Source organism: Ixodes scapularis, unplaced genomic scaffold (genome assembly GCF_016920785.2).
Source record: "Ixodes scapularis isolate PalLabHiFi unplaced genomic scaffold, ASM1692078v2 PGA_scaffold3__209_contigs__length_174095766, whole genome shotgun sequence".
Lineage (NCBI taxonomy): Eukaryota > Metazoa > Arthropoda > Arachnida > Ixodida > Ixodidae > Ixodes > Ixodes scapularis.
This window is the reverse complement of record NW_024609868.1, coordinates 28,646,118-28,664,003: the sequence shown is the minus strand read 5'-3', so window position 1 is coordinate 28,664,003 and position 17,886 is coordinate 28,646,118. Positions and strand designations below refer to the sequence as shown.

The following is a 17,886-nucleotide window of genomic DNA, read 5'->3' as shown; positions in this document are numbered from 1 at the left end:
GGTTGAGCTTTTTTAACTCTGTCCTGGTGCTGAAGAACGAAAAAATACCTTTGGACGCCAGAAATCGGCCAGAAATCGGCCAGACTAAACGCCGCAAGGCAATCAAAAGTGCCAAATTCATGACATCACCGGGTACGCGTCTCTTATCTCTGGGTGGTGACGTCAGGTGACGTTAAAACACCTGCGTGGTGACGCTTTCATTTTTCTTTTTCTTGTCATGTCTACTTTGGAACGCGTGAAACGGCATCTCTTGGCTCACGCTCTTAGCTTTGACGGCGTTCGAATTTTTCTTGTTTCTTTGTATTTTCATCGTGATCTCGCGCTCCGCACCGAAGCAGGCACGCTTCTGCAAGCGTGACAGTTTGAGACGCTAAAGTTTGCACTACACAAAACAAGGCCTAACAAGTCCCTTTTCGCAGCACCCCTGGGCAACGCAAGAGGTCCACTGTTGGCAGCAAACTGTCGCAAGTACGCTCCTTCGGAAGCCCTGTGCGGGTGCTTGTTTTCATAGCAAGATAGGAGTAAGCCTAGCGTCCCACGTCGACTATGCTGCTCGATCTCATCTTTAATCACAAAGCTTGCTCTGTGAATTGTAATGTACAACCGTAATGATTAAATTCATGGTTTCAATACCTAGAAGAAACCTACACAGGTAAAAATTTGCGTGCCATTTTGGCTGGAGAAAATTAACCGTTTGGCTCGCATCAAGTATGTCCAGGTATGTTCCCGTCATTTCGCTTCGAAAGGCAAGTAGCTCTCAAGTTTTGCAGTGCGCCTGGCCTAACAATACCAAATACCGTGGAAGCCAATACTGGCAACTCCCGCGGAAAACGGGCGAAAAGTGATTGCAGCGCCCCTGGCGAGCTCGGAGTCTCCGCTGGCAGACAAATTCTCCGAAATGCATTGGTTTTGCCTATCTCCGTGCGAGGTGACCAACGAAAAAAAATTGTCACGGACATTCGCTGCTTTGAAAGTTAAAAAATGGGTGCCAGCTCATGAGTGAAGGACATTCTCTTCGCGTGGGAAAGATGTTACAGCTTTCTGGGTGCAATTTCGGAGTTCTCCCGAAGAAAACATTCTGTCACAACTTATGTAAGCCAACCAAAACACGAATGTATGCCTTCGCGCTGTTTCGTGAAAAAGGGGAATGTAAAAACATTTCAGAACATAGCTTCGTTTCAACTTTATTGTTCTTATCAGTCAATTCGTTTTGTTGTTGCAATTCCCATTTCTCATAAATGTCTTGCTTATAACCGTTTCGTCGAACAGGCGAGCTGGCTATTCGCGTTAAGATCGTCTCCGGATGAAGAAGCAGAAGTCAATTTCGAACCACGTACGTTACGCCGATGTCAGTATGCTCCGAAAGAAGGCGTTGTGCATATGCAAAGCTGACGCGATTATAGATTAACAAAAGCGGAGTTACGAAAAAAGCAGACTTCTCGCGCTTGCAAAGAAAGAAGGGGAGAGCGTCGTAGCCCCGCAAAAAAAGATGATTTCAGTCACGTTATTTACAGTGCACAAATTCCGATTGTTAGCGCGGGGACGACCAACATCTTCTGCTTCGCTGCTTCTTTACTTCTACGGTAAAGGCCGACACCCGTTGAACCGTCTCCACTCTTTTTATTTTTGAGTCTTCTTTCTTTTATATTTTTGAGGCGACGGCACTCTGCCGCGGTATTTCTTCCTTCTGCTTATATGTTGCTGTGTATATTTTTTGTTTGCTTTTTTTTTTTTTTTTTGCCCGACGTGTAAACAATCGCGTATCCTTGCTTTGTTTGGCTTAGTTTTTACTCCCTTTCCTTCGCTTCGGCGCTTACTACCCCCGGTTCGTCTGCGCTAGGCCCGGGCATTTTGAGGGCCGTCTGCAACTTTGCTGTTGTGTTTGTTGTTTTCTTCCACTGTCGTCTCCGATAACCTCCTATTTTCGCCTTCGATTCAGTTTGTAATCCAAAATCGTCATACGTGCTTTTTGATATTTATTAAATATATTAAGAAGTGTAAGCTCGTTACCCATTTTTATTCAAATTTTATTTGTGTACTCCGGCCAGCACGTCTGCTACGGCTCATCGTTTGTTGATCAACCGGCCGCATTCAAGAACAAGTTTGTGCGATGTGGTGGAAAATCGTTCTTCTGGTTCCTACATCGACCTACGGACACCTACGTCAACAAGTACTTGAATGCACTTTTAAACTGCTTCGTCAAGCGAGCGAACGAACAACCCGCCAAAGTCAATTGGAAAAAGAAATTCGAAAGCAAAAAAAAAGGTTACTCACTGCTAGCACATATAGAAGATTGCTGCCTGCGACCAAAACATTTCTGCGACTCTTTTTTTACCGGGCAGTGTGAGCTGCACTACGTTATTTATTTCCCCTGTTTTGTTTTTAGTTCGTACCTACGCCGCGAAAGCAAATAAAGAAATGTACAACAAGCAACTGAAAAAAAAAGGGTCGCTTTCTTCTTTTTTAATTAGTTTCGTCTGTTGCTTCCGCTTTGTTTGTCGTGAACTCAACACCGGTGGCGACCACCAGCTATTCATTTGCTGCTTTCCATTTTTCTTTCTTTTTTCTATAAGCGCCGCAACGATCGTCGTCGTTGAAATAGTTTTTTGCTAGCTTCTTTGTTTTATTCGCCGTTGTCCGCTTCTCTTTCCCGTTTCTTCTTATTTTCGTCGGGAATGGCGACACCATTTTTTCTGCAAAGTTCGGTAAGTGTCGTGTATTTTTATCCTTACTTTTTGTTTTGTTTTTATGCTCCAGCAGCTCGTGCGCTTGCTCTGATAATATTAACATGTCGTTTTTGCATGTTTTACCGATTACGACGTAGTTCGAGTAGCTAAACGCCTTTTTTCCGCTTCCCAGACGCGTTTCAAACGCGTGTGATCCCCTGAGAGGCGTTTGAGACCGCTAAATAAACTGCTCTATCTTTGTTTATGCGCGCGTTGTTATTCGATTGTCGTTGCAGTTGCGATCAGTGGATTCCGCTTTGCAAGCGAACTGACCGTAATAAATTGTTTCTGCTGTTAGGGTGACGATACGGGGCTTGTAAAGCTCGAGGACGTCGCGGAGCCCATACTTTTCCATTGCGACGACTGCTTCCGTAGACTCCGAGTCCGCTAGAGGCGCCACTGTCACGTTCGCCGCCGCTCCTATGTGTTTTCGGAGGAGTTTCCAGTATTGGCGAAGCTATATTGTATTTGACAATACGAATACTTTTACGTCGCGTTTTAATTCTGCGTCATTACGCCCGCTCACCTTGCTCGCGGATGCCATTTGAAAAATAAAAAATAACAAGAACAGTAAAGCTAGAAGGACTGCATATTTATTTTGTTGATTTTTTGTTAGTTCTTTCGGTCGCTTATTACGGCTCATTGATAAACGCTGACAGACGCTGATATTGGACAGAAGCTTGTGCATGACGGAACGCTAGAACGCCGCTCTCATGGTCGCGTCTCCTGAGCGTTGCAGAAATTTTAGACGGGGGAGGGATAGCAGGACGGACGAAAGGCGAAAACGGAAGCCAACGCCTAGCTTTCGGGTCCCGTCTCACGGGCATTGCCGACGACGATAGGCGGCGGTGAGAAATAGCAGACGATGCCGGAGGCTGCCGCGCGTCTGTTCGCACGACCATAGAGTTATTATAATGTACGCAAGACATTCAACTGGCGCTAGTGTCTATGCGACTTCAAGGAGGCGAATTGAAGCAGACAGCAACCAGTCTACTTTTGTGGTGCTCCTGTAAGTTCCTGCGTCAAAACGAGCGTGCATTTTGTCTCTTCTCCTGAAAATAACATGGATAACTTGTTATTTAGGTCGTACCGAATAGTATGTACCTTTATTAACATTGTAAATGCGTAACTGCTTTAGTTACAACATTTTTTTTTTTATCAATGACGGTGTTAAATTTTGCTATATTTCAGGCCCCAACCTCTGTCCCATAGCAGGTACGTTAAAACAAGCGACGATTCTCAGCAAAATAACAATCGAAAGGCATGTAGAGCGTTTTCAAGGTTCGCCATCATTCGGGTGACGCTTATATATTGCTAATATGCAAGTACTGTCCCATATGTGAAAATGGCCCCGTCGTGCATCTTTACGAGCGGTTAAACACATTCAAAACGTAAGGAATAAAGTGTGTATTTTTTTATAATTTGCTATGCCGGTCAGCTTTTATCGGGCGCATGTTCTCTGGCTTCTCCCTATTTTCAATGATTTCAAGCGTGCGGGTGATGTTTTGAACGCAGAATAAGCATATGCGCACACATTCACCAGAAGAAGGAATAAAGCGAAGGAATAAAGCAGGACTTATATATTCCCAATCGGGCTGTATTACGTGGCCTTCAATTTGTTTTGATCGTCTGCATGCACAAAGAGTTAGTGATCCAGTGTTACTGCGTAGTTCTTGCCGTCTCTCTTGGTTTTCCAGATGTCCTTTGTTTGTTTGGAACGTATGGCACGTATATCCCAGATGATGGAAAGCGCCGACGCCTTGTTCGCGCTAACAGTGTCCAACAGTGCAGATAAATAGATATAAGAATCTGTTTACGCACCTTTTTTAATGCCATGACTTTGAAATAAAAACGCTGTAACTGACCACTTATTTTGTGTGCGTGACTGATAGATGCTCCAATCTACCTAGTACGTACGAATTCTTCGTGATATTTTATCTCGTAAATATAAACAACGCAAAGAGAAAATGCACTTGTTTTTTTTTTTTTTTTCATAGGCATCCTGCGTTGCCCAGGAGGCGCTGCGAAAAATGACTTAGGACTTGTTTTGGGTAGTACAAACTTGAGCGACTCAGACTGCCACAGATATAGAAGCGTGCCTGCTCTGGGCGCGGAACACGATAACAAGGAAAATAGAAAAAAAAAAAAAAAAAAAAAAAAAAACGAAGGCCGAAGCTAGGACGATAAAAGCGTGAACCAAGAAACGCCGTATATCGCGTCCCAACGAAACATAAAGGGGAAGAAAAAACAAAAACTTCGGGACGCCAGATGTTCTAACGTCACCATTTAGAGATACGAGACGCGTACCCTAGCGGTGGTGGCATGAATCCGGAACTTTCGATTGTCTTACGGTGTTGAATGTAGCCAATTTCGGACGTCCAAAGGTGTTTTTCCGTTCTTTTGCACTACACAGAAGGAAAAAAATCATGGCGAAGGAGCCACAATAGTGGGAGTCGCAACCAGGTGAGCTTATTGTACTATCCAAAACGGGGGCGCCACAGTTTGTTCAATGCTTCAGCGCAGGAGGCCCATAGAAATACATAACCGGAAGTCAATTTTCGAGTAATTGCCGTCTGCTTCGATTTGAAACAGCACACTAGCGCAATTTAAACCTCTAGCGTACATTGTAATTTATAGTAACTCCATGCGCACGACTAGCAGGCAGTGTCAAAAGCCAGCCTAGGTGCATCGGATGTCGCGAAAGAGAGATCCTAGGCTTGTTAGCATGTTCCCACTAGAAGGCTATAAACATGAAATCTGTAATAATTTACGATGCTGGGTTTTATGAGGGAAGGGACAGGTTACGCTTGGCAGACATGCAGGTCACGTGAAATTATGACGCCACGAGATTCTGTGACGTCACATGACTTGACGTCATGCCCGGGTGTCATGTGACACCATTGTGTCATGTGACGACACACACACACACATACAATGTGTACCCAGCTCGCGCGCAAAACATTATTTGTGCCTCTCAGTTCTTCGCATATGATCAAGATAAGCTTTTCTTCTTTTTTTTTTCAAAAATAGCTTTATTTGAATTTAAACCCTGCAAAAATCTATATTTGCCTCCCATCCCACCCCTCCCCTTCCCCGTTCCCCTAATTAGGAGTAAAAGCCACCGTTAAATAAAAAATAATAGTTCGTTCATTCAATAAGTTGAGCGATTGAGCCTGTCTAGCGGTACAAACAATCAAGAACACCAATTTTTAAGAGAGTTTTCATTCTTATCATGAGCCTAGATCGAAATCTCAGGGAACGTTTTAACTTTCTAGGGTATTGATGCCAGCAAGCCCCGATGCGCCTTCGTTGTCAGCTGTCTTATTGTCAATGCTGCGGAATTTCAGCCCCTTGGTAAGCGTCGACATGTAGCTGGGCACATGGCACTCCAAGGAGTATTCGATATCGTTGACCACTCTCTCCGTCACCATTTCCATGAGTGTGGACAGCTCCACTTCGGTGTTGTCACATGCCAAGATGTCACACAGCTCCTCAATGAAGTAGCCCCTCCTTTCGAGACCTCGGTCGTAGTATCCTGCACATTTTGAACATGGGCCACTCACCGACACTCTTAAAGCAAATAAACTTTCGCCGTTTTTTTTTTTTTTTTTTTTTTTTTAGCTAGTACTGAAAGATTGGTATAACAACTGCTATAATGATAATGGTGAAAACTGCTCAGATGAAGAACTAACGCAAGAGGTAAATGGTGATGCCCACTGATCTCTATGACAATTGCTGGATCGCGTTTGCCCGCTCCGCGAATGCGGTCACTGGCGGCCATCTTTAGGTAGAGTTATATCACCTCTAGCCAATGTAAGCTGCTGCAGCCGCTATCATCCATCCATGGCAGATAGCGTTTTGGCAGGTGGGTTGGCAGGCTGCGATCAAAATAGCGTGGGTAATATTGCGTGCTTGATTAAAATTATTTGACGAAACATGTTTTTGAAACCCGGCGTGAACAGCAGTCCGGTTTTTGAGGACCTGGTAAAAGTTTCACGAAATCGCAGCACCGGAAGAAAAGCAGCACAGCACGTATCGAAAGTCGCATCGAAAGAAGCATCGAAAGCAGACGACGGTACGGAGTCTGCTTTTGATGCGAGCTGCGCTGCTTTCCCCCGGTGCTGCGCTTTCGTAGAACTTTTGTCGGGTCCTCAAAGATGAGGCTACCGTCCACGCCGGGTTTCAAGAATCTGCTTCGTCGAACAACTTCAATCAAGCACGAAATGTCACCCACGGTACAGTGTACTAGATCTATGGCTATTTTTATGGCAGCCTGCCGCCATTGCGCTGTCCGCCATATTACTAGGATGGCTAGAGATGATATAACTCTACTTAAAGATGGCCGCCAGTGACCGCATTCCGCTCCATAGGAGGAGCTGGTCAAACGCGATCCAGCAAATAGACATAGAGATCAGTGGTGATGCCCATCAGTGCCCTTTCGAAGTAAAATTCAATAAAAGAGGAAAAGTCATGTTCGCGCTAACAATGGCGCCCAGTGTACGTTCTCAGGGCTTTCGGGGATTGCCTACAAATAAAAGTAAAACTACACGAGGGTCACCGGGTTTTAAAGTAAACAGTCATCAGGGCGCTTGCTTTTTAAGTGTAATTTCACAAAACAAACAAAAAAGTGTACACCGACTATTATTGTTCTCCGTGTTGTACATAGCTCGTATCCTGTCTGTATCTGGTCATAATACAAATTAAATTTCGGGGCTTAAATCTGTTCAAACGGGGTAAGTAACGGGAACAAGAAATAACTTCATGTCTCATTCTCTTTTCTAGAGCACCTTTAGTTCCCTTTGCACATTATATGTTCGATAATTTACGTTAGGTATTATGATGGGGTTTTTCTGAACTCATATACCCATGTTATAACGTATAACTGCATTAAATAAGCACCACATAAAGTATATTTTAATTTAATGTAATAAACGCTTTGTAATTATGTCGATATTCAATTAAAAATAGTCGACGACACCCGAAAAACCTGAATCATCCTTTGGAGTACTTATCCACCAGGTTGAGGTAAGATTGGTTGCTCTAAAATAAACAATCGTGACAAACTGTTCAAGACGAGGTGTCACCATATCACAAGGAATAGGACTGCATGTCATATGAAAAGGCGATATTATTTTACGTAAACGCCCCAGCTTCTCTGTCTCGGCCGCCTGGCAGAGGTAACGTCCATTCTATGTCAAATGAATCAGATTTATGAGCTACAGATAACAGAACAAGATTTTTGTCATGTCATCTTATACAAAAGGTGGTTAATGCTAGTAGACTCTGCACACCTTATTTTTCGTTTACACAACATCGTCAGCCATCAGACAAGGATATGGACGCTAAGATGAAGGTGGCGCTAATCAATATCAATTTAACTTTTCTTTCACTCCCGGGATAAAGAAAGAGGGTGAGTTGGGGGGAAAAAGTGGCAATAATTCAGCTTGACAAGTTCTCTCCCCCTTCCCTACATTTGGCAACTTTGGGGGCAGGAAAGTAATAAAAACATTTACGGTCTTCGCGTCCATGTCCTCGGCACTGTTTAGATTTGAAGTGATTAACCAACTACGGTCTGTTAGAGGCTAAGACTAGCAAGACAAGCCCTTCCCTCAAAGCTGCCAGCTCGCCATAATTGGCGGTTTCCTTCTCTCCAGTCTTCACTCTCCTAAATTGGGATGAGTGGAGGGCTTTGTGGGAGGAGCTGTTCTTAAATAGCCGACCTTTATATCCAAGTAAACGCGAGCGTTTTGAGGAGCTCACCTGGGGGCGTGGAAAACGCGAAGAAGAAGTCTGCAAGCTCTGGAATTCTTGAGCACTCACCCTCCCCTTCTTTGATACCATCCACCGTGTGGCCGATTGGTTCGCCACCAAAAGCCTAAGACGTGGCAAAAAAAAAGGAAACCAAAAGCAATTTTGTCGATCCGCGTGATGGCCAAGTTATTTCGACATACGCAACCGACTCCGTAGAGATCTCACTATGGTGCGCGGGCTATATACTGAAGCCGTAGTCGCACTGCTCATATATCGTGCACAAGACACGGTATTCGCTAGAGACATGATGAAATAATTACCTGCAGACACACACCTAGTCTGTGGCAATCATTTAATCGAAAGACGTTTCATCGATAGATCCTTTCATCGACAAATCGTTTCATCGATAACTCAGATTATCATTTTTCTGCGTTAAGCTACATCAGACTGTGGCCGCGAAGCGGCGTGTAACGGTGTGTCAGGTGGGTTACCACTTTTGTAATGAGCCGCTTCAAACTGTCGCCGCTAGGCAGCGTAAACGGGCCGGATGGGTCAACACGCACTCCAGCGATGCACGCCCGACGAAATGTCCCTACAGCGTGCAACTCGCGTAACGAGTGTCGATGAAACGGTCGTGTCGACGAAACGCGTGTCCATGAAACGTGTGTCCATGAAACGTGTGTCCACGAAACGTAATTCCCCGAAACGAGTTTCGACGAAACGATAGGAACCCGTGTTAGCGTGCTCATTCGCGCAAAGTATTGGGAGAGCCAATCGCTACCGTCTACGGATGCAGCTTGGCGAATGACGAAGCTGATAATACCGGGAGTTCCCGACAAAAAAGGACCGTGTTTTTCGGGCCGGCCCGGTCCACAGAAAACTCAAGCTCCTTGACGATATGATGCAGCAGTTGGGATAGAACGCGAAACTTTGAGAACACGACGTTACCTGGATCAAAATATAATTGAGAAAGACAAAATTTCTTTATGAGCCGACGCCGACCTAAGCATAATATCGTCAAAACAAGAAATAATATTCTGAGCGCCGGTAACATTTATTTTACTGGAAAAAAATCTTGTCCCAAACAATGAAAATTGTATTATCTTTCTTGGTGACAAGTGTTTTTCACTAATATAAATCGCACGAGCGTCCCTCTAATGTCAGGTCTCGCTTTTACGATGTTAGGTTTAGGTGGGCGTCGGCTCATAGAGAAATTTCATATTTTCTCAATTAACTCTTAATCCAGGTAACGTCAGACTCTCAGACTTTCGCGTTATATCGAAAACCGCTAGCGTCACAATCTAACAGAGTTTGAGCTTTCTATACGATGTATACGTTATTTATCCGGGCCGCAAAAGACTGTTCTCTTTTCTCGGTAACACCCTATATATGTTTAGACGCAGCACTGAAATGTTATGCTAAGAGTCACAGCCCCGACTGTGCAGATTACAGCAAGTGACTCGCGCAAGTGATTTGCGGGCAAGTAGATCGGACCTTTTGTAAGACGAAAGCCTTACTTGTCCCATTACGCGAAAACTCGGCGGCGTTGTCCCCGAAAGATGGTCATAAAAATGCGTCATCAACATACTTGGGTAGTAATTCATTTACAGTAATTAAATTACTGTAATTTAATTACTTTTCCTAGTAATTTGTAATTGTAATAATTACTTTTGGCTGAAAGGAATGGTAATTGTAATTTAATTACTTTCTAGCATCAGTAATTGCTAAATTTCAGGCACAATTACAATTACTTTTGCAAGATTTTGCGGCGGTGGCGCTTTTCCCCCCTGGCCACGGCGACGAGAGCACAACCGAAGCAATAAAGGGAGAGAGTCTCCCAACCTGCTCAAGAAAAGGGAAAAGAGGGATGGGATAGAACGGAATGAAGGATTTTGTAGACTGCAAAACGATTTCATGAAGAATTTGAGAAATAATTTGATAAATGAGGGCTTCATTCGCGTCCGTTTTCGTTCCTGTCGTAGTTGAATCTGACTCTTCGTCTCGTTCGCTTCCTGTTGCTCCTGTTTCTAGGGGTCTTTCTTATTTCTCATTCCCACACGGGGGCATCGGGGGTCGAAGTCGAGCTGGTTGGCTCCGATCACATCATCCGGTCGAGGCGGGGAGGTTCGAGGTTTTCCTTACGCGTCTTCGCCGCTTGCATATTCGCTTACATATTTCAGTCAAGTTTGGGGACTTTTTTGTTCATGAAATTATTCTCTTTTCTTTATGAGTTTTTCACGTCTTTCTCCTCTATCTCGTATGTTGGTACCACTTGCACTGGTCGTGCTACTCTAACATCGAGGCGAAGAAGCGCAGTTTAGCAACAACAGTTGGAAGTAAGGCAGGGTGAGTCGTGTTAAGGAGACCTGCTGCTTCTTTTCTTCTTCGCCTGACATGACGATCCTAAATTTATTATATATCTCAGGAGCTTTTTTTTGGGTGTTACCGTGCACTGAATTAACCCAGAATCCCTGGCAAGAGAGTTGCTGCTATTGTGACACTAGTTTTGTGGAAGCGACCGCAGTTCGCGTGCTACGATTACCCACATCCGACATGTTACAAGTCCACAGACAGGGAGAGGAAGCGAATCATCGAGTTTGATGATACCAGTACTGTCGCATATTTGTTTCCTTGTATTATTTTTAAGTTTACTTTTTGTTGGTTTGACTTGGATACCATTTGCACAAGCTCTAAAGAGATTCACCTCGCACCTGTGAATTTTGTCGCCATTTATTTTTATTTTTTGAGAATATAAGAAATCAGGAGTTCATTACTCCGAACTATTAAGTTCTATAATCCATTTCACAAATTTCATAAAAGGAAAGTACAATGCGTGACATTTATACAGCGGCCATAAAACTCGTTTACAGTTATATGGCCCAAGGTGGGTAACTCTCAGAAATAAGTAATTGTAAAGTAATTGCATTACTTTTAAAAAGTAATTTGTAATTGCAATGAACTACTTTCGCGTAGTAGTAATTGTAATTGTAGTTAAACTAATTTGGGAGCTAAGTAATTGTAATTATAATTAAATTACATTTTGAAAGTAATTTACCAATGTATGGTCATCAAGTACGCGCCTCAGAAATAAAACACGAAGAAAAGCATAGCAGCAGATGCCTCGTCACGGAAGCCGGCGAGTGTGGTCAAGGTCAAAGCGGGCGCGTCAGAAATAAAAACACAAAGAAAAGCACTGCAACGCAGATGCTTCGCCACGGAAGCCGTCCCGAGGCCGGCGCGGGGTTCGCCGCGCCTGCGCAGTGGGGGAGCGTGATGTGATAGGAAGACGTGGCGCGACGCTTGTAGGTATGCGCTTCGTGTACGAATGCTTTCGCCTTCCTATCTCTGCCGATCTTTTGTTCCTGGTTGTCAACGTGGTTCCGACTTCGGTCACACGATTCATCGCGCGTCGGAATACTCACGTCGATGAAAAAGAGTTTTGGTTTTCCGACGAGTGTGTCACAAGCTCTTCCCGTAAAGGGTTCGGCCAGCCTGTGCAGTTGCAGGGGCCCATCACTGGCGAACAGTTGGCCTCCCCTGCCGCAGGGCAGAAGAATGCACACGAAGCTGGCATCGCTTTTTTTCAGTATTTCCATTGATGCCACTGCGAGAAGAAGAACATAAAAATCGAGATTTGCAAATCAGAGAGGTTTGTATGTAGTTCCCGACAGCTTAAGAAACGAAGGGAGTGGCTCATTAAGTTCCCGCCCCTTGCCTCCTGATTGGTTCTTGGGCTTTCCTATCGACTAATGCCGCAATCTCATTGGCTGCGGAAAGATAATAAGATGCATGAAGCGCGCCACGCCCTGCGCGTCTTATGTTGTCAGTGACGGTAGTTGTCACATTCGTCAGACATCTCTTGACTAAGTCGCACGGTATCAGTATGCAAACCATGTTATCAAAATACATAAAATATATCCAGGTCCAGAACAACTAACGGAGAGCGCTCACTTCTCTATAACTTAACCACACTCCTGAATAAACTCTTTTATAAAATAACGCTCCGGAACCATGAACGAACAGGTTTTCGATCTCATATTTAATGTCTGCTACCTGTTTGTAATCTTGTAAAAGCTCATTTTCGTGTTTCCCGTTTTTCTTCTAGTTTTTTTTTTTTTTACTTTTTTTTCTGTGAATATATAGAATGAATATAATGTACGCTACGCGACTTTCGGGATGCAAATTGAAACAGACAGAAACCAAACTACTTTTGCGGTTCTCTTGTGCATTCTCAGGGAGAACGCGCGCGCATTTTGTCTTCGCTGAAAAACAACATGAATCTCTTTTTTTTTTTATTTCGGTCGTACCGAATAGTATTTTAGTCTATTAAGATTCTAAATGTATATCCGCTTTAAGTGCAGCCTTTTTATTCGTGGGTGAACAATGTCAAACTTCGCTATACTTCAGCCCTAATCCTGTGTTCCATTGAATCTTGTGTAGACACGAGCGACGAATCTAAGAAAAATAACGATCGAAAGGAATGTAGAATGTGTCCAAGGTTCGCCAGCCTTCCGATAATGCTTATATATTTCTAATATGCCAGTCCTGTCACATATATGAAAATGACCCTGTCGTACATCCTGACGAGTGGTTAAAAACATTCAAAACGTAATGAATACAGTACGTAAGCCATGAACAGTGCTTTTTTTTTTTTTTCTATGCCAGGGAGCTTTTATCGGGTATCTGTTTTCTGGCTGCTCCCTATTTTCAAAGGTTTCGAGCGTGCAGGTGATGTTTTAACGCCGAACAAGCATATTCGCACATGTGCATAAGCAGAAAAAAGAAAGCAATACTTACTTATTGCAAACCGGACTGAAAGAAGAAAAAAAATCTTTGCCTTTATTTTGATTGTCTAGATGCACAAGGTGTTACTGATCCAATGTTACTGCACAGTCTTTGCCGTTCCTTTTGGTTTTCCACGTGTCTTTTCGTTCGCTCGGTACGCAAAACCTTCCTTCAGAAAAGCGCCGACGCCATGTTCGCGCTAATATTACCCGGCACTGCATGTAAATGCATGTATGAAGTTGTTTCAGTAATGTGTTTAATGACATGTATTTGAAAGAAAAACCCTGTAACTGACCTATATTTTCATTTACGTGATGGAGACACGTTTGAAACTATTTACTGCGTTATAATTATTTGTAATATTTGCTCTTACAATCAGCACAAAAAAAACGAAGCGCGCCCGCTTTTGCCCGCAGAAATGCATTACCAGAGGCCAATTTTCGACTGGTTGCTGTCCGCTTCAATTTGCAACAGTATACTAGCGCCAGCTCTACAGCGTACACTATGATAACTCTATGAGTGACTGTCACTTTTATAGTTTCATTTGTGAATCGTACTGACACGCCTGACAGCCCGTTCACACACATGCAACCGATTAGGACCGACTGAGACGAGACCGGTTTTTAAGCTTCTTGCGACGGCGTAGGACCGTATGCGCTGCTGTGGAGCATAGGGTGCCTCCATGTGCGCTTCGCACATGAAGGCTCCCTTGTGCCGTATGCGCTGCTGTGGAGCATGGGGAGCCTTCATGTGCGCTTCGCACATAAAGGCTCCCCATGTGCGCTTCGCACAAAGCGCACATGAAGGCTCCCTAGTGGAGCAGGCCCAAAGCCGTCGCAAGAGGCTTAAAATCCGGTCTTGTTTCAGCCGGTCCCACTTGGTTGGAAGCGTGTGAACGGGCCTCGATATATCGCCAAGAGATGATTGGGGACCAAGATCAAAGAGAGGCAGCAGCTCAAACTGTGGCCAGCTCTTGCAACTTTGTGCACAATGTACATTGGTCGCAAGTGCGCGTGCGTTGCGCTGTCGCGTGGCGAGGAGGATAGCTGACGGAGATGAGGAGATGCTTCTTGCAGACGATAGCAAATGTTTTTGTAATCTTCTCGCAGCTCACGTGGCGAACACGGCCGATAAGACACGTGACCCAATCGAGCAGCTTGGAAAACTCTGATATAAAGGCACACTAACTAACAGGGTTGGGAGTCGGGACCCTCAAGTTGCTTCGTCGTGCAGCTTTTTCTCCCGTACCTCTCGCTCTTCGCGAGTGGAGATAAAAGACAGCAATCGGGCTTTAGCAGTAATGGGTCACGTAATAGCACCTAGAAAAAAAGGCCTGCTCGTGACGTCACCGTAAGTGGGTTCCGAACCCGCCCCAAGCGTCCAACACGCAGACGTTCAACGAGAGACGACGGAAAGCGGCAGGCGCGTCCGTCCACATCATGTGCAACTAATAGCCTTACCATTTGCCATTTTATCGTACAGCTCTTGCTCGGACAAATCCGTGTAGGTCTGAACCAGGAAGCCTCTCTTGCTCCAAACGTCATTGAGTTTCTTCACGTGATCCAAGATGTCTGGCATGCTTTCACCTCTCTTGGGGCCGTCTGGATATTTCTACATGAAGAAAAACCAGTGAGCAACAATTCATCGGCGGCATTTAACGTAATAAATTGCATTTAAACGTAGACATGGTCGTTTATTTGTTCATTCCTTCCAATTACCTTACCGTTCGGCTACCTTATGGTCGCCGCATGGAGTTCATTTGCGCTTTGATTTGTGTTTACTCTTTTACTCGGTGAGCTCATCCCTTGAAATGTTGACAGACAACGCCATCTTCGGCCACCACAGTAGAAAATATTAGCTCAATACGTTAAGAAGGGGGGATGTTTTCGGGGAGGGATGTCCGAGACGTCAGTGATCGGAGCAACCAGCGGGACTCCCTCCCCGGCTCCAGCATTCACACGAACGGCGAGGAGCCGAAAGGGATGCCAGTGTTAGTGGACGCATTTAGCCGTCGCACTCTTGACAGTCAGGCTCGGGGCGCGCTGATGAGAGTAGAAAAACGGAGGCGTACATCAAACGGCGGTGCGCGACTACGGCAGCGACGCTATTAAATACAAAAACAAACTGCTTCCTGTTAAAAAAAACAAAAAGACTTAAGGGTGGATGGAACCAGATTTGTACGTACGTATATAGTTCAGCTACTCTACATAAGTTACTCTGCTTTAACTACTTTTTTGAGTAGTTTAGTAACTTTAAATTAGATTTTTATTTCGGAAATTAGTAGTTTACTTTATTACTTTTTCCGAGTAACTTTTGCTCAAATTACAAATTACTTTCGAATTTCAGGGCAAAACGCCTATCAACAAACATTCCTGCACAAAACGAGATAAGATTTTTTGAAGATCAGCTGATATTTGCTAACAGGGGGAAGTATTGGCATAGGGAAAAAGGGGGGAGGGGGTAGAAAGTGGTTTGGGAGAGCCCGAAACCCCCAAAAGTTTCATGAGCCCCCCACTGCAATAACACTGCTACGAGGTGCGGGGAGCGAAAAGACTTGACGCAAGAGAGTTCGAGTAGCTGTGGGATTAGCGCCGAAGACTGGCATTTCTCTTTGTCCCAAAGTTCAAGGAGACTTTACCCTTTTGAAGAAAGGGCTGGTCCCAGATTCTCCCCAACGCAGGAACTTACGCCCACCACAGGAGGTGTACACAGTGGATCCTCACTCAAAGGAGGCAACAAAAATCTCATCTGGTGCTCCCGTAGTCTGTGCTGTACTCGAAGAATCGCGTGCTAAAGGGCAAGATAAATGTGACCTTTCTGCCGATCCCTTTTCTCCCAAAACTCAAAATATGCAGATCTCCAAAGATTCGAAGGTCGTTCGAGAAACCTTAGTAATTCCCCCAAGGTTTTTATATAAAAATATAATAAAGAAGCAGTTTTGGAAGTACTTTAAGTACATGTTACTTAAAGTACTACTGTTTAGAAAGCTTGTACTTGCCGTACATTCTCCGAGTATGTACTTGTACTTTACTACAGTATTTTTTGTGGCACTTTCCGAGGAAAGTAAAACTCCCGACTTCAATGTACATTCCTTGAGTTTGAAAATAAAAAAAATGGCGTCGTGTAAAAACACGCTCTTTCGAGACGTCATCTGGTCATTTCTCTGAGTGAAGTAATGGCGGCTATAAGACCGACACAACTGAATACCTTTTAATCTTATTGTGTCAAATAGCTCGTCATCGAGAGTAAAACAACTACTCTGTGGCGATTTGATTTTATATAATACTTGCTCCCATTTCAGTAAAAAAACTTACGCGCTTCCGATTACCCCTGGAGCAATATATACCAGTTTAAAAAACACTGTATAGGAAATGAAAGGGCATCATGAAAAATTGTCAAACGTACCTGTACTTTACCTTGAAATATATTCTATTTACAGTACGTTACTTCAAGTACATTGCACCCGGTGTACTTACTACTTTACTTAAAGTAGATAACATCTCATTTACTTTGTGCTTTACTTCAAGTACTTTTCATATGTGTTTTACGCAACACTGTAAACAAGCAAACATTGTCTAAAAAATCAAGCTCAGGCGCAGTGCTAAACCTCATAATAAAAATTATAATTCGCAATACATCATTGACCAAAAAATTAAAAAAAAGTACAAAACAATTAGTCACGCAGAAGGAGAACCAGCTATTAAAGCATATCTGGGAAAAGTAATCCGATTCATATTTGGCTAGCACAATGGACCTTTTCCGAGAAGCGTTCTGCGCGTGCGCGAGCGCCCGATACCAAGCGGCGGAGGTTGGCACGAAAAATCGAGGAAATTATTGAGGAAATTCGGAAGGAGGCTGTGGATCAGCGAGTAGAACATGTAATTGCAGTATATATATAATTGTGTTAAGCAAAAAAAGAAAGTGGACGGAAAGAAAAACACGACGTTTGGGTGGACTCCAAGGATAAAGTCGCGTTGCGCACGCGCTACAGTTTAGAGAACGAAGACGTAGCTCCCATTGTCGACTGGTAGCGCAGGTAGGTCACTTCCGCAATTTTTAGTTCGTGCAGCCACCGCCTGGGGCCGTCTATATGTGCAAAAGGTCCATTTCGCTAACGGATCAAAACCTATGTACTTTCTTGTTACCATAAAAAACACGTAAAAGTAACTTCAAAAGTACTTTGCTACTTTTTTACGGTAGTTAGTGATTTCCTCAATTACTTTCCATTTGAGTAATTTCTACTCTACTCAAATTACTTTTGAGGACAGTACTCAGTAACTTAACTTAATTACTTTCCTTTTAGTAACTTGTACATGTGCAACTTGTACACGTCTGGATGGAACACAAAGACCGTGAAATCCAAAACCAGTTGTTTGAGGAGCTGCTTGAGGTCGTCCTTGATGAATATCCGATACTCCTTTGACTGCCTCCGATGACACGCGCGAGCCACAACAAGTTAGGCAATCCCGATGCCACTTCCGGCATTCTGCAGAGCAGCAGATGCAAAAGACACGCGAACGATCTCCTGCCAAGGAGGGGACTGTTCGTTCAGCCCGATCAAAAATCTCCCCCATCCCCCGGAGATGTGTATACGTCAGCGCGCCTCCTCCGCGCCAGGGAGGGA

At 44.1% G+C, this 17,886-nt stretch overlaps 1 protein-coding gene across 1 annotated transcript in view; it reads right to left on the bottom strand.

Moving 5' to 3' along the window:
- Nucleotides 1-5,737: 5,737 nt before the first annotated feature.
- LOC115330648 (caspase-3) overlaps nt 5,738-17,886 on the bottom strand; it is a 29,647-nt gene continuing 17,498 nt past the window's right edge. The window contains exons 4-7 of the mRNA XM_040205783.2: nt 14,723-14,873; nt 11,900-12,081; nt 8,487-8,601; nt 5,738-6,261 (exon numbers count right to left, since the gene is read on the bottom strand). Coding sequence (XP_040061717.1) covers nt 5,990-6,261; nt 8,487-8,601; nt 11,900-12,081; nt 14,723-14,873 — 720 coding nt within the window. The 3' untranslated portion in view covers nt 5,738-5,989. The remainder of the gene's footprint in view (nt 6,262-8,486; nt 8,602-11,899; nt 12,082-14,722; nt 14,874-17,886) is intronic.